The sequence below is a fragment of the Pristiophorus japonicus genome, chromosome 20, assembly GCF_044704955.1.
Source record: "Pristiophorus japonicus isolate sPriJap1 chromosome 20, sPriJap1.hap1, whole genome shotgun sequence".
NCBI classification, from domain to species: domain Eukaryota; kingdom Metazoa; phylum Chordata; class Chondrichthyes; family Pristiophoridae; genus Pristiophorus; species Pristiophorus japonicus.
In genome coordinates this window covers 87817827-87838902 of record NC_091996.1, presented here as the reverse complement: position 1 = coordinate 87838902, position 21076 = coordinate 87817827, and the positions used below count along the sequence as shown (strand labels likewise).

At 51.9% G+C, this 21076-nt stretch overlaps 1 protein-coding gene across 1 annotated transcript in view; it reads right to left on the bottom strand.

Moving 5' to 3' along the window:
- Positions 1–21076, bottom strand: part of zanl (zonadhesin, like) — a 197699-nt gene that overhangs the window by 45749 nt on the left and 130874 nt on the right. Inside the window, exons 57-64 of the mRNA XM_070863313.1 lie at positions 19286–19427; positions 17544–17791; positions 11987–12164; positions 10108–10216; positions 8792–8886; positions 7715–7891; positions 5992–6194; positions 3187–3331 (exon numbers count right to left, since the gene is read on the bottom strand). Coding sequence (XP_070719414.1) covers positions 3187–3331; positions 5992–6194; positions 7715–7891; positions 8792–8886; positions 10108–10216; positions 11987–12164; positions 17544–17791; positions 19286–19427 — 1297 coding nt within the window. The remainder of the gene's footprint in view (positions 1–3186; positions 3332–5991; positions 6195–7714; positions 7892–8791; positions 8887–10107; positions 10217–11986; positions 12165–17543; positions 17792–19285; positions 19428–21076) is intronic.

The following is a 21076-nucleotide window of genomic DNA, read 5'->3' as shown; positions in this document are numbered from 1 at the left end:
CATGATCTTAGAATAAGGGGCCGCCCATTTAAAACTGAGATGAGGAGGAATTTCTTCTCTCAGAGGGTTGTAAATCTGTGGAATTTGCTGCCTCAGAGAGCTGTGGAAGCTGGGACATTGAATATATTTAAGACAGAAATAGACAGTTTCTTAACCGATAAGGGGAGCAGGCAGGGAAGTGGGACTGAGTCCATGATCAGATCAGCCATGATCGTATTAAATGGCGGAGCAGGCTCGAGTACTTTTTAAATGTGGTGAGGGTTTCTGCCTCTACCACCCTTTCAGGCAGTGAGTTCCAGACCCTCACCACCCTCTGGGTGAAGACATTTCCCCTCAAATCCCCTCTAAACCTCCCCCCAATTACTTTAAATATATACGCCCTGGTTATTAACCTCTGTGCTAAGGGAAATAGGTCCGTCCTATCCACTCTGTCCAGGTCCCTCATAATTTTATACACCTCAATCAGGTCTCCCCTCAGCCTCCTCTGTTCCAAAGAAAACAACCCCAGCCTATCCAATCTTTCCTCATCGCTAAAATTCTCCAGTCCAGGCAACATCCTGGTAAATCTCCTCTGTACCCTCTCCAGTAAGATCACATCTTTGAAGATGAACAGATTTAATCTCTGGGCTGTGGTGTGATGGGTATTCCGTATTTATAGACAACAAATGGGATCAAACTTCACCGGAGACAGGCCAGATGTTCAATACTCTACTTCACCATTCCATAAAAAAAGGACTTGCATTTATATAGCGCCTTTCACGACCACCGGATGTCCCAAGGCGCTTTACAGCCAATGAAGTATTTTTGGAGTATAGTCACTGTTGTAATGTGGGAAATGCAGCAGCCAATTTGCGCACAGCAAGCTCCCACACACAGCAATGTGATAATGACCCAGATAATCTGTTTTAGTGATTTGATTGAGGGATAAATATTGGCCCCAGGACACCGGGGGTAACTCCCCTGCTCGTCTTCCAATAGTGGCCGTGGGATCTTTTACGTCCACCTGAGAGAGCAGACGGGGCCTCGGTTTAACGTCTCATCCGAAAGACGGCCCCTCCGACAGTGCGGCGCTCCCTCAGCACTGCACCAGGAGTGTCGGCCTGGATTATGGGCTCAAGTCCGTGGAGTAGGTCATGGTGGGCGAAAGTGTAGGCCCTTGCGATTCCCGTTGGCACCCCTGGGGGGCGCTAATGGGGCGCCAATGGTTTTGCGAACGGCGGGGGGGGAGGGGGGGGGCCGAGGACGTTAACGCCCGCCATTTTGGGCGGGGGTTTAGCGGAGGCGCTACAACGTTGCGCCCCGATTTCCTGCGCCCGGAGATCGTGATGTCATCGCTGGCGCGGACCCGAAATCGACCTCTGCCCCCTGCGGCGGTGCCGGGCGAAAACACCGACAGCGGCAGGAGGCGCGGATCGGGCGTCTGGCTCCCCTAGTGGTCCAGGCAGGAACTCCCTCCCCAACACCACTGTGTGGGAGCACCTTCACCACACGGGACTGCAGCGGTTCAAGAAGGCGGCTCACCACCACCTTCTCAAGGGGCAGTTAGGGGACGGGCAATAAACGCCGGCCTTGCCAGCGACGCCCACATCCCAGGAATGAATAAAATACAAAGCTGTCAGGGGCATGATGGGTCGAATGGCCTTCTGTACTGTAAGCTTCTATCCATCGGTGTGCAACATCTCCTCCTGTCCGATCTCTGTTTCCAGGTCTCTGTCGCTCTCATTCTATCTGGGTCTCCCCATCTACCTCGGCCAAGAATTGGAAGGTGTCTCGGATATGTTCCCCACATTGAAGCAGGTCGCGGTTCAGCACGTCACAGCTAAAGGTGTAATGTACACACCCGTGAGTGTGCGCGAAGGTTTGTCGATCTGTTGCAGCGCTGGGCCCTGACTCCGTTAGGTGCGTCGAGGAGGCCCAAGCCCCGAAACCTCCCTTCGGGAGCCGGCGCCTCACAACTTGAGCCCCCTCGGGGAAATCCCCTCCGTGCCTTTCAGTTCTGCGCGGAGGGGGATTCCTGTATGGGCTGCTCCTGCACACTCTCCACCTTGCCATCCTCGTCTGCCGTCCGGACACGCCATGGCGTACCATCTTGCCGTCCGGAGGAGGCGGGAGTCCCCAATGGGAGTGCTCTCTACGCGGGAGTCCTCCCTCTATTTATCGGGGACTTGGCCTGGAGGGTGGTGCACGGAGCAGTCCCGGAGCAATAGGTTTTTAAGTCGGTTCACGGGCTCCGGTCTGGAGCAGTCCGTGTTCCACGTTTTTATGGAATGTACGAGGTTGCAGCCCCTGTTCCAATATCTGAAGGGGCTCCTCAAATTCTGGTTGCACTTCAGTCCCACACTCCTGATCTTTGGGCGCCCTGTGCGGAGGGGAGCGGGTAGGTCCGAGGGCCTCCTCGTAGGACTGTTCCTGGGCCTGGCCAAGGGGGCCATCAGCCGGTCCAGGCAGCGGGCGGTCGAGGGGGTCGTTCAGCCCGACTGCCTGCCTCTCTTCCGCACGTACATCCGAGCCAGGGTGTCCCTGGAGATGGAGCACGCGGTGTCCACCGGTACGCTCGCGGCCTTCCGCGAGAGGTGGGCGCCGGAGGGACTGGAGTGCATCATCGCCCCCGGCAACCAAATTTTAATTTGATTTAAGCTTACAGTCAAAAGTTTAATTTGTTTAATGTGTCGGTTTAGTGGCCTCCTTTAATCAGGGGGGCACTGGTATTAATGTTTCAACTTAAAATAGTGGTAGAGCTGTTGAGTTGGGAGTGGCTTAGCCAGTCACATGATGGTCACAAGACTCAATAAAACCCCGGCCAGTTGGGTTCGGGGGATCCACGATGGGGCAGCTGGTTGTGAGCCTGGTGGATGAACTGGTAATGTGTAGTGTGATTGTTAAACCTTTGCTAATAAACCAACTTAAGCCAAGAGCCCATGAAGTAAATACATTAGCAAAGGTTAACCTGATGAAGCACAACTCAATTAGCGGTAGATGTGGTCACCATGACATGCACCATACGATGAGACACTGAGGTCCCAGTCCAAGGCCTCTGGCCGTGTTGCTCTGCCACCAGCCTCAGGGGGGCGTCGCGAGCGGAGGGGAGCCGCGTCACCGGTCATCCCTTGCAGCCATGGGACGGACATTTTCTCCCTTGGCCGCCCGGGTCTTAATGTGAGCAAAAACAGAAAAAGAGATTCTGACCTGTGATTTGACATTCCAGGATGCCGTCCAGCACTCCACACCTCTCCAGGGGACCGCACTCCCAGTCCTCACACGTGATGTTCCCTAGGCCGGAGCAGGTGCAGCGTTCCGTGCAGTTCCCGTCCGTGATCCAGTTCTCTCCCAGCTGGCAAAGGGGAAACGCACAAAGATAGCGTCAGGAAAACAAATCCAGCTCACTCAAGCCCGCAATCTCCGGGTCCTCTTTGACCCTGAAATGAGCCTCCGGCCACATATCCGCAGCTTAACTAAACCCGCCTATTCCTACCTCCCCAACGTCGCCCGTCTCCGCCCCTGCCTCAGCTCATCCGCTGCTGAAGCCCTCATCCGTGCCTTTGTTACCTCCAGACTTGACTATTCCAACGCACTCCTGGCTGGCCTCCCACATTTTACTCAACGTAAACTAGAGATGATCCAAAACTCGGCTGCCCCGTGTCCTAACTCGCACCGAGTCCCGCTCACCCATCACCCCCTGTGCTCGCTGCCCCGTGTCCTAACTCGCACCGAGTCCCGCTCGCCCATCACCCCCTGTGCTCGCTGCCCCGTGTCCTAACTCGCACCGTGTCCCGCTCACCCATCACCCCCTGTGCTCGCTGCCCCGTGTCCTAACTCGCACCGAGTCCCGCTCACCCATCACACCCTGTGCTTGTTGCCCCATGTCCTAACTCGCACCGAGTCCCGCTCGCCCATCACCCCCTGTGCTCACTGCCCCGTGTCCTAACTCGCACCGAGTCCTGCTCACCCATCACCCTCTGTGCTCGCTGACCCGTGTCCTAACTTGCACCGAGTCCCGCTCACCCATCACCCCCTGTGCTCGCTGCCCCGTGTCCTAACTCGCACCAAGTCCCGCTCACCCATCACCCCCTGTGCTCGCTGACCTATATTGGTTTCCGGTTAAGCAGCGCCTCAATTTCAAAATTCTCATTGTTGTTTACAAATCCCTCCATGACCTCGCCCCCTCCCTATCTCTGTAACCTCCTCCAGCCCCACAAACCCCCCCGAGATGTCTGCGCTCCTCTAATTCTACCCTCTTGAGTATCCCTGATTTATAATCGCTCCACCATCGGTGGCCGTGCCTTCTGTTGCCTGGGCCTCATGCTCTGGAACTCCCTCCCTAAACCTCTCCGCCTCTCTACCTCTCTTTCCTGCTTCAAGACGCTCCTGTAAACCGACCTCTTTGACCAAGCAAATGCCCTAATATCTCACAATGTGGCTCGGTCAAATTTTGTTTGATTATGCTCTTGTGAACTGTCTTGGGACGTTTTGCTACTTTTAAGGCGCTATATAAATGCGAGTTATTGTTATATCGGGTCCTGGTGAGACCACACCTGGAGTATTGTGTACAGTTTGGGTCTCCTTACCTAAGGAAGGATATACTTACCATAGAGGGAGTGCAATGAAGGTTCACCAGACTGATTCCTGGGATGGGGGGATTGTCCTATGAGGAGAGATTGAGCAGACTAGGCCGATATTCTCTAGAGTTTAGGTGATCTCATTGAAACATGTAAGATTCTGAGGGGGATTGACAGGGTAGATGCTGAGAGGCTGTTTGCCCCCCGGGCTGGAGAGTCTAGAACCAGGGGACGCTTTGAGACGTCCGGTGGTCGTGAAAGTCGCTATATAAATGCAAGTTTTTCTTTCTTTCTTTCTTTCTCTCTTTCTTCTCTCTCTTTCTTTCTTCCCACCTCTTTCTCCTTTTCTCTTTCTTTCTCTCTTTACATAGAAACATAGAAAATAGGTGCAGGAGTAGGCCATTCGGCCCTTTGAGCCTGCACCACCATTCAATAAGATCATGGCTGAACATTCACCTCAGTACCCCTTTCCTGCTTTCTCTCCATACCCCTTGATCCCTTTAGCCATAAGGGCCACAACTAACTCCCTCTTGAACATATCAAACGAACTGGCCTCAATAACTTTCTGTGGTTGAGAATTCCACAAGTTCACAATTCTCTGAGTGAAGAAGTTTCTCCTCATCTCGGTCCTAAATGGCTTACCCCTTACCCTTAGAATGTGAACCCTGTTCCCAACATCGGGAACAGTCTTCCTGCATCTAACCTGTCCAATCCCATTAGAATTTTATATGTTTCTATGAGATCCCCTCTCATTCTTCTAAATTCCAGTGAATATAAGACCAGTCGATCCAGTCTTTCTTCATATGTCAGTCCTGCCATCCCGGGAATCAGTCTGGTGAACCTTCACTGCACTCCCTCTATAGCAAGAACGTCCTTCCTCAGATTAGGAGATGAAAACTGAACACAATATTCCAGGTGTGGCCTCACCAAGGCCCTGTACAACTGCAGTAAGACCTCCCTGCTCCTATACTCAAATCCTCTCGCGATGAAGGCCAACATGCCATTTGCCTTCTTCACCGCCTGCTGTACCTGCATGCCAACTTTCAATAACTGATATACCATGACACCCAGGTCTCGTTGCACCTCCCCTTTTCCTAATCTGCCGCCATTCAGATAATATTCTACTTTCGTGTTTTTGCCACCAAAGTGGATAACCTCACATTTATCCACATTATACTGCATCTGCCATGCATTTGCCCACTCACCTAACCTGTCCAAGTGACCCTGCAGCCTCTTAGCGTCCTCCTCCTTATACTCCTTAGACTCCAACCCACTAGCAATAAAAGCTAATATACCATTTGCCTTGTCACTGGCTTGCCGACCCTGTCCCGTTCCCGGTCAGTATATCAGTGGCGGCCGGCACATTGGTGCCATTCGATAATTGCGCGCCATGTGTCCCCGGGGTTTGCCCTGGGCAAGGGTGGGACGCACTCACCGGGTGGTAGTTCCTCTCCGGGTCCACGCAGCCGCACTCCCCGAAGGCCACGCACGTGTCGCCGCTCAGCACGCGGCCCTCGTCGCAGACGCAGCCCTCGACGCAGGGCCGGCCGCAGTGGTTGGGCGCCGACAGGTCGGTGCAGGAGGCTGGGCAGGCGTTGCCGCAGGGCTCGTAGTGACTGCCAGCCGGGCAGCTCGGGGCTGTGTGGGGGGAGAGAGAGAGAGAGAGAGAGAGAGAGAGAGGGGAAAGTTTAAACGCTCGGAGGAGACGGAGAAAACAATTTGGGCACAATGACCGCATGAACCGGGGGGATTGAATTCACCGAAAAGCAGACACGGTCGACCGGGATATTCGACTGTGGGGGCATCGCTGGCAACCTGTTCCTCTTCTCGCCCGATGCCCGCGCTTTACATCTCGCGACGGAAACCGCTATTTATCCCTCTGCCAACAGGATTGACGCGTCATTCAATCCAGTTGCTCTTTGTGGGAGCGCACTGTGCATAAAATGCCTGACATTTTGAGCGATAAGGGAGTGAAGAGTTATGGGGAGCGGGCAGGGAAGTGGAGCTGAGTCCATGATCAGATCGGCTGCAATCTTATTGAATGGCGGAGCAGGCTTGAGGGGCCGAATGGCCGACTCCTGCTCCTATTTCTTATGTCCTTATTACATCAGTGACTGCACTTCATAAGGCAGAGGCTTGAGCCTGTGCTCCCTAGAATTTAGAAGAATGAGGGGTGATCTCATTGAAACATATAAAACTCTTACAGGGCTTGACAGGGTAGATGCAGGGAGGATGTTTCCCCCCGGGCTGGGGAGTCAAGAACCAGGGGTCACAGTCTCAGGATAAGGGGTCGGCCATTTAGGACTGAGATGAGGAGGAATTTCTTCACTCAGAGGGTGGTGAATCTTTGGAATTCTCTGCCTCAGAGGGCTGTGGAGGCTCAGTCGTTGAGCATATTCAAAGAAAGAAAGACTTGCATTTATATAGCGCCTTTCATGGCCACCGGATATCTCAAAGCGCTTTACAGCCAATGAAGGATTTTTGGAGTGTAGTCGCTGTTGTAATGTATGGGAGATCGTGGCGGAGGTGCGGTGAATGTTTGTGGCGGAGGAGCAGCAAGAGATCGTGGTGGAAGAATGGCGAATAAGAGTTCGGAGCCCAGAAGAGGCGAGAATTCGGGGTCCAGAAGAGGCGAGGGCCCAGGGGGCAGCACGGGCCCAGCCCACACTGTGCGATATGTGCGCGCACGAGGTCCGTGCAGCAGAGCTGGTCTCCAGTCGTCCTGGTTAACCCTTGCCACTGGACCAAGGCCTAGCTCTGTCAAGCCCCGTGTGGTGGCTGGTGTGCAACGGCCACCCCACGTTAAAAACATCCACCCACAGGCATCTTCCACCCTTCAGGATGTACGTCGGCATCCGGAATATTAGGTCCTTCACTGAAACACCTGTGAACTCATCCCTTCTTGGTGTGGAAGCAAGTCATCCTCGATATGAGGGACTGCCTATGATGATGATGTAGGACAGGCTGAGATCGATAGATTTCTGGACTCCCGGGGAATCGAGGGATATGGGGATTGGGCGGGAAAGTGGAGTTACGGTCAAAGATCAGCCATGGTCTCAATGAATGGCGGAGCAGGCTCGAGGGGCCGAATGGCCGGCTCCTGCTTCCTATGTTCTTAGAATCGAAGAGATCGGCGAGCAGTTAGAAAAGTTACTCACGGCAGAAGGTCCTGTTTCTCCAGGTGACGGGGACCCCAGCCTGGGCGCAGAGGGCTGCGTAGGACTGCACAGCGAAACAAAGCAGGGCTGTGTCACTCTCAGAGGCACACAGGTCGTACACACAGTTCCCAAAGTAGCTCTCCGGAGGAACCTTGCCGTGACACTCCTTGAACGGCCCTGTAGAGTGGAAGGGGAAAAAGACAAGGGGGGGTGATGTCACGGGCGGACATTCCTCTCCGAACCAGGAGCGGGGGCAGAGGGGCCGAATAGTCCCCCTCCCCCTCTCCCCTCCCCCTCCCCCGCTCCTGTGTAATAGAGAGGGGGAAGTGGGAATGGGGAGAGAGAGAGAGAGGGGGAATGGGGCAAGAGAGGAGAGAGAGAGAGAGGTGGGGTAATGGGAATGGGGAGAGAGAGAATGTGGGAATGGGGAGAGAGAGAGAGGGGGGGGAAATGGGAATGGGGAGAGAGAGGGGGGAATGGGAAGAGAGAGAGGGGGAATGGGAAGAGAGAGAGGGGGAATGGGAAGAGAGAGAGGGGGAATGGGGAGAGAGAGAGAGAGAGAGAGGGGGGGAAGTGGGAATGGGGAGAAAGAGAATGTGGGAATGGGGGAGAGAGAGAGAGAGGGGGGAAATGGGAATGGGGAGAGAGAGAATATGGGAATGGGGAGAGAGAGAGAGAGGGGGGAAAGTGGGAATGGGGAGAAAGAGAATGTGGGAATCGGGGAGAGAGAGAGAGAGGGGGGAAATGGGAATGGAGAGAGAGAGAATATGGGAATGGGGAGAGAGAGAGGGGGGGGAAGTGGGAATGGGGAGAGAACGAATGTTAGAATGGGGAGAGAGAGGGAATGTTGGAATGGGAAATGAGGAGAAAGTGGGGAAGGGGAGAGGGAGGGGGAAGTGGGGAAGGGAAGATGGAGGGGGAAGTGGGAATGGGAAGACGGAGAGAAAAGATCAGGAATAGCAGGGTGGAGAAAGCGGGGAACAGAGTGAGGGAGAGGAAGGGAGCGGAGAGAGAGCAGAGAAACTGGGACATGGAGAGCGAGGAGAACGGGAGATTTCAGCGTAAAGTGCCTTTTACCTGTTGGGTTGCTGATGAAGCCGCAGGTTGATGCCTTCTGGGCCTCCTCCTCTATGTCCTGGTCACATTTATCGATCCCGCCGGTGTTTGTGCACCTGCTCAGAGAAACAAGAGCAAAGGATGTGTCTGGGCCAGGAGAGAATGCAGGAATCGGTCGCCTTTCACTCCCCCCGCTTGTAGCATTAGCTGTGGCTCAGTGGGCAGCACCCTCGCCTCTGAGTCAGAAGGTTGTGGGTTCGAGTCCCTCTCCAGGGACTTGAGCACAAAAATCCAGGCCGACACTCCCAGTGCAGTACTGAGGGAGCGCCGTACTGTTGGAGGGGCAGTACTGAGGGAGTGCCGTACTGTCGGAGGTGCCGTCTTTCGGATGAAACGTTAAACCGAGGCCCCGTCTGCTCTCTCAGGTGGACATAAAACATCCCATGGCCACTACTTTGAAGAAGAGCAGGGGAGTTCTTCCTGGAGCCAATATTTATCCCTCCATCAACATCACTAAATCTAATGATCTGGTCATTATCACATTGCTGCTTGTGGGAGCTTGCTGTGCGCAAATTGCTGCCGCGTTTCCCACATTACACTTCCAAAAAGTGCTTCATTGGCTGTAAAGCGCTTTGAGACATCCAGTGGTCGTGAGAGGTGCTATATAGAACTAGGGAGCATGATCTTATAGTCTTTCTCATATTGAGAATCTCCCAGTCGTTGGAATGACTACAACAAGCCAAGTATGAGCTTGCATGGTGATGAGGCAGAATGTTTTTGGCAAATATAAAAAAAGACAGATAAATTGCATTTCTATAGCACCTTGCATGACCTCAGGATGTCCCAAAGCACTTTGCAGCCAATGAAGTACTTTGGGGAGTGTAGTGTAAGAAATCGTAAACTGGAAGAAATAACGAGAGCAAAAAGTCTCTTCAGACTGGTGTTAGAATTGAGGATGCATTCCAGAGAGGAGGGTTTCACCCAAAAGTGCATTTAGGTTAAAGGGACATATCATAGGCTAAAGACTCCTGCCAATATCTTACACCAGGTCCAACCCTAAAAAGGGAATAAAAGGGAGGTCTAAAGAGCTTTTCAGGGCAGAGGGTGAAGATAAGAACTGTTCGTGCCTCCAGCTGTCTGTCCAATCGGGACTCGTACCAGCTACTTGTCACGGTCGTATGTCTACAGTGTCTATTCTGATTGTGTGTTGTGTTTAACTATATCGTTCCCTTAGTACAATGCCTTATTAAGACCCTCTGGTGTGTGACCTGTGACTGCTGTAGTGCAGGAATAGATCATTGAAATAAGAGTGGGCTAAGTGGCAGACCATCTCTTACCCTGTGGTATTGTCAGGGACCAGCCAGCTCTCCCCCAGCTCATTGCTGCTTCCGGCCACACTGCCATCAGGCTTCAGGTTGTCATCAGTTTTCTTTCCATTGTAGTTTCCTGTCAGGAAGAGAGAAGTGGTGTTACAATAAGGACTGAGTTAATGGTCAGGGACTCACAGCACGAGGTGATACAGAGTAAAGCTCCCTCTACACTGTCCCATCAAACACTCCCAGGGCAGGTACAGCATGGGGTTAGATACAGAGTAAAGCTCCCTCTACACTGTCCCATCAAACACTCCCAGGGCAGGTACAGCATGGGGTTAGATACAGAGTAAAGCTCCCTCTACACTGTCCCATCAAACACTCCCAGGGCAGGTACAGCACAGGGTTAGATACAGAGTAAAGCTCCCTCTGCACTGTCCCTTCACACTCCCAGGGCAGGTAAAGCAGGGGGTTAGATACAGAGTAAAGCTCCCTCTACACTGTCCCATCAACGGATCTCGGGCACAATTTAAGGGGAACCGCCACTTTACACCAATGTGACATTGTAACTTGGCACAGACCAGGAACCGAACCTGGTGCCGACTGACCTGCACAGCTTGGGACTAGACTGCAAAGTGTGCTTTGGGCCTATGGGAAGCAGAAAACTACATTACATTGGTAAAAGATCTCGCTCCTTCCTTTCTCTGTTGCCTCTACCAGCCCTACAACCCTCCCAGCTCCTCCAATTCTGCCCTCTTGAGTAACTCCGATTTCCAACGCTCCACCATTGGTGGCCGTGCCTTCAGCTGCCTGGGCCCCAAGCTCTGAAATTCCCTCCCTAAACCTCACCAGCTCTCTACCTCTCTCTCCTCCTTTAAGATACTGCTTAAAACCGACCTCTTTGACAAGCCTGTCCCTAATATCTCCTTATAAGAACATAAGAAATAGGAGCAGGAGTAGGCCATTCGGCCCCTTGAGCCTGCTCCGCCATTCAATAAGATCATGGCTGATCTGATCATGGACTCAACTCCACTTCCCCGCCCGCTCCCCATAACCCTTCACTCCCTTATCCTTCAAAATGCTGTCTATCTCCGCCTTAAATATATTCAATGACCCAGTCTCCGCAACTCTCTGGGGCAGAGAATTCCACAGATTCACGACCCTCTGAGAGAAGAAATTTCTCCTCGTCTCCATCTTAAATGGGCGACCCCTTATTCTGAAACAATGCCCCCTAGTTCTAGATTCCCCCACGAGGGGAAACATCCTCTCTGCAGCTACCCTGTCCAGCCCCCTCAGAATCTTATACGTTTCGATAAGATCACCTCTCATTCTTCTAAACTCCAATGAGTAGAGGCCCAACCTGCTCAACCTTTCCTCATAAGACAACCCCCTTCATCCCAGGAATCAACCGAGTGAACCTTCTCTGAACTGCCTCCAATGCAAGTATATCCCTCCTTAAATCAGGAACTATAAGGAAATAACGCAAGTATATTCCTCCTTAAATAAGGAACTATAAGGAAATAACGCAAGTACATCCCTCCTTAAATCAGGAACTATAAGGAAATAACGCAAGTATATTCCTCCTTAAATAAGGAACTATAAGGAAATAACACAAGTATATCCCTCCTTTTGTGGCTCGGTGTCAAATTTCTGCCTGATAAACGCTTCTGTGAAGCGTCCTGGGACGTTTTTAACTGCGTTAAAGGTGCTATATAAATGCGAGTAATTGTTGTTGTTGTTGTTGACTCCCCTCCCCAGCCAAGCGGTCGACCTGCGACCTCCCCCACCCCCCCCCCCCACCCCGCCGGCTCCCACCGAGCGCGTCTCGTTCCTGCGTCGGCCAGACGGACGCGGCCCTTTACCCACGGATCTGGCGCACGAGACTCCCGGCGTTCCCGGAGCTTACCGCAGAGGCCGCAGAGCTGTCCCGCGTAGGAGGAGGGAACGGTGACGTCCACGTGGTGGTTCCCGTCGTACCGCACCCACAGGCCGAAGTCGGTCTCCAGCGAGACGTAGCCCCCGCTGACCCGCACCACCAGCTTGTCGTCCGCCGAAATGGGAAGGTGGACCCGCCGCCCGTCCAACTGCGCGAGGAGGAAACGGCGTTAGCGTCCCGAACGTGCAACCGGCAGCTCAAAATGGCGGCCTGGCCATTTTCCAAAATGGCTTCCCTGGTTCCCAGAATGCACATCAAACTCTCCCGAATCTTTAAAAAAAAAGACTTCAAAATTGCCGGGACTGGAGAATTTTAGCGATGAGGAAAGATTGGATAGGCTGGGATTGTTTTCTTTGGAACAGAGGAGGCTGAGGGGAGACCTGATTGAGGTGTATAAAGTTATGAGGGGCCTGGATAGAGTGGATAGGACGGACCTATTTCCCTTAGCACAGAGGTCAACAACCAGGGGGCACAGATTTAAAGTAATTGGGGGGAGGTTTAGAGGGGACTTGAAGGGGAAATGTCTTCACCCAGAGGGTGGTGGGGGTCTGGAACTCACGGCCTGAAAGGGTGGTAGAGGCAGAAACCCTCACCACGTTTAAAAAGTACTTGGATGTGCACCTGAAGTGCCGTAACCTGCAGGGCTACGGACCCAGAGCGGGAAAGTGGGATCAGGCCGGGTGGCTCTTTGTCGGCCGACACGGACACGATGGGCCGAATGGCCTCCTTCCGTGCCGTAAATTTCTGTGATTCTATGAAACTACTGAGAGCAGTTCTGGGAACCACACTTTAGGGAGGATATATTGGCCTTGAAGGGAGTGCAGCGTGGGTTTACCAGAGTGATACCCGGACTCCAAGGGTTAAGTTACGAGGAGAGGTTGCACAAACTAGGGTTGTATTCCCTGGAATTTAGAAGGTTAAGGGGTGATCTGATCGAGGTTTTCAGGATATTACGGGGAACAGATAGGGTAGACAGAGAGATCCTGTTCCCGCTGGTTGGGGAATCTGGGACTAGGGGCAGAGTCTAAAGATTAGGGTCAGACCTTTCAGGAGTGAAATTAGGAAACACTTCTACACACACAGGGTGGGAGAGGTTTGGAACTCTCTTCTGCAAACGGCAATCGATAATTGTTATGTCTATGGTGTACTTATGAGTGACTCCACAAGGCAATGTGTTCCACTTGAACTGTAGTGACCTTGGTCCTTTCTTCCAAACTCCAGAGGGCCATGCAAGCATGGTGAACAGCCTTTTATACAGGGCCCTGCCACCCGGGCAGGAAACCCCCGGTCTCCACCAGTTGCACCCTCTAGTGGTGCCAGCATGTTTGTACACGGTGTGAACCTTATTGACAGTACATCAGGTAAATAAGTCTCCATCTTATACAACCACACAGTGGCTACACAGAGAGTACATCCATAGTTAGCATATACAACAATAATGACCAGATAATCTGTTTTGTTATGTTGATTGAGAGATAAATATTGGCCCCAGGACCTCGCATTCTTCTGAATTCCAATGAGTAGATGCCCAACCTCCTCAACCTTTCCTCATAAGTCAACCCCCTCATCTCCGGAATCAACCCAGTGAACCTTCTCTGAACTGCCTCCAAAGCAAGTATATCCTTTCGTAAATATGGAAACCAAAACTGCACGCAGTACTCCAGACTTCAACGCTATTCCCCTCAACCACGCCTTGTGGCACTGCAGGTTCCGTGGCCGGTAGCAAGAGCGAGAGAGAGATTCCTGTCAACCTGTCTGACCCCTGACCCTTGACCCCTTCAACGGCACCCTCCCGGACTGACCAAACAAGGGCCGGGCATAAGAACAGGAGAAGGTTCATTCAGCCCCTCGAACCTGTGGCAGCGAGTTCCACATTCTCACCAATACTCACATTCTCGGGGGCCGTTTCAATTTAATCTGGAGGGGAATAACCGGGAGACACGCCGAAACGGAATCCGTGCCGATAAAGACTCGTCAACAAGCCGAAATTAGCCAATTTGTCTCGGAGCGGGTGCAGGACATTCTAAAAAGGGAGGGAGAACAGCCAGTTGTCGTGGTGCACATTGGTACCAACGACATAGGTAAAAAGAGGGATGAGGTCCTACGAAACGAATTTAAGGAGCTAGGAGCTAAATTAAAAAGTAGGACCTCAAAAGTAGTAATCTCGGGATTGCTACCAGTGCCACGTGATAGTCAGAGTAGGAATCGCAGGATAGCGCAGATGAATACGTGGCTTGAGCAGTGGTGCAACAGGGAGGGATTCAAATTCCTGGGGCATTGGAACCGGTTCTGGGGGAGGTGGGACCAGTACAAACCGGACGGTCTGCACCTGGGCAGGACCGGAACCAATGTCCTAGGGGGAGTGTTTTCTAGTGCTGTTGGGGAGGATTTAAACTGATATGGCAGGGGGATGGGAACCAATGCAGGGAGACAGAGGGAAACAAAAAGGAGGCAAAAGCAAAAGACAGAAAGGAGATGAGGAAAAGTGGAGGTCAGAGAAACCCAAGGCAAAGAACAAAAAGGGCCACTGTACAGCAAAATTCTAAAAGGACAAAGGGTGTTAAAAGAACAAGCCTGAAGGCTTTGTGTCTTAATGCAAGGAGTATCCGCAATAAAGTGGATGAATTAACTGTGCAAATAGATGTTAACAAATATGATGTGATTGGGATTACGGAGACGTGGCTCCAGGATGATCAGGGCTGGGAACTCAACATCCAGGGGTATTCAACATTCAGGAAAGATAGAATAAAAGGAAAAGGAGGTGGGGTAGCATTGCTGGTTAAGGAGCAAATTAAGGCAATAGTTCGGAAGGACATTAGCTTGGATGATGTGGAATCTATATGGGTAGAGCTGCAGAATACCAAAGGACAAAAAACGTTAGTGGGAGTTGTGTACAGACCTCCAAACAGTAGTAGTGATGTTGGGGAGGGCATCAAACATGAAATTAGGGGTGCGTGTAATAAAGGTGCAGCAGTTATAATGGGTGACTTTAATATGCACATAGATTGGGTTAACCAAACTGGAAGCAATACGGTAGAGGAGGATTTCCTGGAGTGCATAAGGGATGGTTTTTTAGACCAATATGTCGAGGAACCAACTAGGGGGGAGGCCATCTTAGACTGGGTGTTGTGTAATGAGAGAGGATTAATTAGCAATCTCGTTGTGCGAGGCCCCTTGGGGAAGAGTGACCATAATATGGTGGAATTCTGCATTAGGATGGAGAATGAAACAGTTAATTCAGAGACCATGGTCCAGAACTTAAAGAAGGGTAACTTTGAAGGTATGAGGCGTGAATTGGCTAGGATAGATTGGCGAATGATACTGAAGGGGTTGACTGTGGATGGGCAATGGCAGACATTTAGAGACCGCATGGATGAACTACAACAATTGTACATTCCTGTCTGTCGTAAAAATAAAAAAGGGAAGGTGGCTCAACCGTGGCTATCAAGGGAAATCAGGGATAGCATTAAAGCCAAGGAAGTGGCATACAAATTGGCCAGAAATAGCAGAGAACCCGGGGACTGGGAGAAATTTAGAACTCAGCAGAGGAGGACAAAGGGTTTGATTAGGGCAGGGAAAATGGAGTACGAGAAGAAGCTTGCAGGGAACATTATGACGGATTGCAAAAGTTTCTATAGATATGTAAAGAGAAAAAGGTTAGTAAAGACAAACGTAGGTCCCCTGCAGTCAGAATCAGGGGAAGTCATAACGGGGAACAAAGAAATGGCGGACCAATTGAACAAGTACTTTGGTTCGGTATTCACTGAGGAGGACACAAACAACCTTCCGGATATAAAAGGGGTCGGAGGGTCTAGTAAGGAGGAGGAACTGAGGGAAATCCTTATTAGTCGGGAAATTGTGTTGGGGAAATTGATGGGATTGAAGGCCGATAAATCCCCAGGGCCAGATGGACTGCATCCCAGAGTACTTAAGGAGGTGGCCTTGGAAATAGTGGATGCATTGACAGTCATTTTCCAACATTCCATTGACTCTGGATCAGTTCCTATGGAGTGGAGGGTAGCCAATGTAACCCCACTTTTTAAAAAAGGAGGGAGAGAGAAAACAGGGAATTACAGACCGGTCAGCCTGACATCGGTAGTGGGTAAAATGATGGAATCAATTATTAAGGATGTCATCGCAGTGCATTTGGAAAGAGGTAATATGATAGGTCCAAGTCAGCATGGATTTGTGAAAGGGAAATCATGCTTGACAAATCTTCTGGAATTTTTTGAGGATGTTTCCAGTAGAGTGGACAAGGGAGAACCAGTCGATGTGGTATATTTGGACTTTCAGAAGGCTTTCGACAAGGTCCCACACAAGAGATTAATGTGCAAAGTTAAAGCACATGGGATTGGGGGTAGTGTGCTGACATGGATTGAGAACTGGTTGTCAGACAGGAAGCAAAGAGTAGGAGTAAATGGGGACTTTTCAGAATGGCAGGCAGTGACTAGTGGGGTACCGCAAGGTTCTGTGCTGGGGCCCCAGCTGTTTACACTGTACATTAATGATTTAGACGAGGGGATTAAATGTAGTATCTCCAAATTTGCGGATGACACTAAGTTGGGTGGCAGTGTGAGCTGCAAGGAGGATTCTATGAGGCTGCAGAGCGACTTGGATAGGTTAGGTGAGTGGGCAAATGCATGGCAGATGAAGTATAATGTGGATAAATGTGAGGTTATCCACTTTGGTGGTAAAAACAGAGAGACAGACTATTATCTGAATGGTGACAGATTAGGAAAAGGAGAGGTGCAACGAGACCTGGGTGTCATGGTACATCAGTCATTGAAGGTTGGCATGCAGGTACAGCAGGCGGTTAAGAAAGCAAATGGCATGTTGGCCTTCATAGCGAGGGGATTTGAGTACAAGGGCAGGGAGGTGTTGCTACAATTGTACAGGGCCTTGGTGAGGCCACACCTGGAGTATTGTGTACAGTTTTGGTCTCCTAACCTGAGGAAGGACATTCTTGCTATTGAGGGAGTGCAGCGAAGGTTCACCAGACTGATTCCCGGGATGGCGGGACTGACCTATCAAGAAAGACTGGATCAACTGGGCTTGTATTCACTGGAGTTCAGAAGAATGAGAGGGGACCTCATAGAAATGTTTAAAATTCTGACTGGGTTAGACAGGTTAGATGCAGGAAGAATGTTCCCAATGTTGGGGAAGTCCAGAACCAGGGGACACAGTCTAAGGATAAGGGGGAAGCCATTTAGGACCGAGATGCGGAGGAACTTCTTCACCCAGAGAGTGGTGAACCTGTGGAATTCTCTACCACAGAAAGTTGTTGAGGCCAATTCACTAAATATATTCAAAAAGGAGTTAGATGAAGTCCTTACTACTAGGGGATCAAGGGGTATGGTGAGAAAGCAGGAATGGGGTACTGAAGTTTCATGTTCAGCCATGAACTCATTGAATGGCGGTGCAGGCTAGAAGGGCCGAATGGCCTACTCCTGCACCTATTTTCTATGTTTCTATGTCTAAAAGGAAGAAGGGGGAGGGGGGGGGGTTCCTCGACAGACCCAATACTCACGATGACCCTCCTGTTCTTCATTATGGTGACCCGATGGTCGTAGGCCTCAACATGGACGGCCTTCACATAGGAGACTTGCTTGTTCCTGCCCCGGTGCTCGTTACTGGCTGTCACGCGGAAGTAGGTCAAACCGGCGGAGGTGCTGCACAGCTTGGAGAGGGTGTAGGTACAGGTTCCCATGAACTGGTGGACCTCGTTGTCGAAGGTGGTGTAGTGAGGGTCTCCGGATGCACTGCAGGTTCCGTGGCCTGTGTCAAGAGAGAGAGAGAGATTGAGAGAGAGATTCCCGTCAACTTGTCTGACCCTTGACCCCTTTGATGGCACCCTATCCCGGACTGACCAAACTAGGGCGGACAGAGGAACAGGAGAAGGTTCATTCAGCCCCTCGAATCTGTGGTAGCGGGTTCCACATTCTCTGGGTGAAGAAGTTTCTCCAGAGTTACAAGAACTAGGAGTAGGCCACTCAATACAATATTGGCTGATCTTCTATCTTAAATACACCTTCAAAAATCAGGAGGGGTCTGGACAGAGTAGACCGAGAGAAACTGTTCCCATTGGTGGAAGGGTCAGGAACCAGAGGGACACAAATTTAAGGCGATTGGCAGAAGAACCAAAGGTGACACGGGGATAAACATTTTTACGCAGCGAGTGGTTAGGATCTGGAATGCGCTGCCCGAGAGGGCGGTGGAGGCAGACTCAATCGCGGCTTTCAAAAGGGAGTTGGATAAGTACCTGAAGGAAATAAATTAGCAGGGCTACGGGGAAAGGGTGGGGGGAGTGGGACTGGCTGAGGTGCTCTTGCAGAGAGCCGGCACGGGCCCAACGGGCCAAATGGCCTCCTTCCGTGCTGTAACCGTTCTGTGATATGATTCCCGCACTATCCCCATTTCCCTCAGTTCCCTTAGTGCCCAAAGAGGGTAGCACACTAGCCCTGAGAGAGCGCCGCACTGTCGGAGGGGCAGGACTGAGGGAGCGCCACACTGTCGGAGGGGCAGTGCTGAGGGAACGCCGCACTGTCGGAGGGGCAGTACTGAGGGAGCGCCACACTGTCGGAGGGGCAGTGCTGAGGGAGCGCCGCACTGTTGGAGGGGCAGTACTGAGGGAGCGCCGCACTGTCGGAGGGGCAGTACTGAGGGAGCGTCACACTGTCGGAGGGGCAGTACTGAGGGAGTACTGCACTGTTGGAGGTGCCGTCTTTCGGATGAGTCATTAAACCGAGGCCCCGTCTGCTCTTCCAGGTGGACGTAAAAGATCCCGTGGCCACTATTTCGAAGAAGAGCAGGGGAGTTCTCCCCGGTGTCCTGGGGCCAATATTTATCCCTCAATCAACATAACTAAAACAGATTATCTGGGTCATTATCGCATTGCTGTGTGTGGGAGCTTGCTGTGCGCAAATTGGCTGCCGCGTTTCCCACATTACAACAGTGACCACACTCCAAAAGTACTTCATTGGTTGTAAAGCGTTTTGAGACGTCCGGTGGTCGTGAAAGGCGCTATATAAATGCAAGTCTTTCTTTATTTTAGGGAATATAGGCATAGTCTACTCAATCTCTCTTATTGGCGGCAATCTTATATTGATGACCGCTCGATTTGGTCTCCTGTACAAGAGGAAATATGAAGCCCAGGATCCCATGCGCTTTTTAAAAAGGGCCTTATCGACGTGTCCTGGCCCCTTCAAAGGTCTGTGGGCTTGTGAACCGTTGGCCGTGTTGGCCTGTTCGCTGGCGCTGGTGAGGCCTTACCTAGGGGATGGCAGCCATACTCTCCATCCTGCAGCCCACAGCTCTCTTCGGCCTTGCACCCTGCGTGCTTGCAGCTTATGGTGTTCGCTCCATGGCATTGGCACTGCTCACTGCAGTCCGTCTTATACCAGGTCTCGTCGGGCTGGGGAGAAAGGGAAAGGTATATCTCAAGGACAGCAACGACAGTCAGTGTACAGATATCTCTCTGAGGGAGAGAGGACTGAGAGACACCAGTCAGTGTACAGATATCTCTCTGAGGGAGAGAGGACTGAGAGACACCAGTCAGTGTACAGATATCTCCCTGAGGGAGAGGGGATTGAGAGACACCAGTCAGTGTACAGATATCTCCCTGAGGGAGAGGGGACTGAGAGACACCAGTCAGTGTACAGATATCTCCCCGAGGGAGAGGGGACTGGGAGACACCAGTCAGTGTACAGATATCTCCCTGAGGGAGAGGGGACCAGAAGACACCAGTCAGTGTACAGATATCTCCCCGAGGGAGAGGGGACTGGGAGACACCAGTCAGTGTACAGATATCTCCCTGAGGGAGAGGGGACCAGAAGACACCAGTCAGTGTACAGATATCTCCCCGAGGGAGAGGGGACTGGGAGACAACAGTCAGTGTACAGATATCTCCCTGAGGGAGAGGGGACCAGAAGACACCAGTCAGTGTACAGATATCTCCCCGAGGGAGAGGGGACTGGGAGACACCAGTCAGTGTACAGATATCTCCCTGAGGGAGAGGGGACCAGAAGACACCAGTCAGTGTACAGATATCTCCCCGAGGGAGAGGGGACTGGGAGACACCAGTCAGTGTACAGATATCTCCCTGAGGGAGAGGGGACCAGAAGACACCAGTCAGTGTACAGATATCTCCCCGAGGGAGAGGGGACTGGGAGACACCAGTCAGTGTACAGATATCTCCCTGAGGGAGAGGGGACTGAGAGACACCAGTCAGTGTACAGATATCTCCCCGAGGGAGAGGGGACTGGGAGACACCAGTCAGTGTACAGATATCTCCCTGAGGGAGAGGGGACCAGAAGACACCAGTCAGTGTACAGATATCTCCCCGAGGGAGAGGGGACTGGGAGACACCAGTCAGTGTACAGATATCTCCCTGAGGGAGAGGGGACCAGAAGACACCAGTCAGTGTACAGATATCTCCCCGAGGGAGAGGGGACTGGGAGACACCAGTCAGTGTACAGATATCTCCCTGAGGGAGAGGGGACCAGAAGACACCAGTCAGTGTACAGATATCTCCCCGAGGGAGAGGGGACTGGGAGACACCAGTCAGTGTACAGATATCTCCCTGAGGGAGAGGGGACCAGAAGACACCAGTCAGTGTACAGATATCTCCCCGAGGGAGAGGGGACTGGGAGACACCAGTCAGTGTACAGATATCTCCCTGAGGGAGAGGGGACTGAGAGACACCAGTCAGTGTACAGATATCTCCCCGAGGGAGAGGGGACTGAGAGACACCAGTCAGTGTACAGATATCTCCCCGAGGGAGAGGGGACTGAGAGACACCAGTCAGTGTACAGATATCTCCCTGAGGGAGAGGGGACTGAGAGACACCAGTCATTGTACAGATATCTCCCCGAGGGAGAGGGGACTGAGAGACACCAGTCAGTGTACAGATATCTCCCTGAGGGAGAGGGGACCAGAAGACACCAGTCAGTGTACAGATATCTCCCCGAGGGAGAGGGGACTGGGAGACACCAGTCAGTGTACAGATATCTCCCTGAGGGAGAGGGGACCAGAAGACACCAGTCAGTGTACAGATATCTCCCC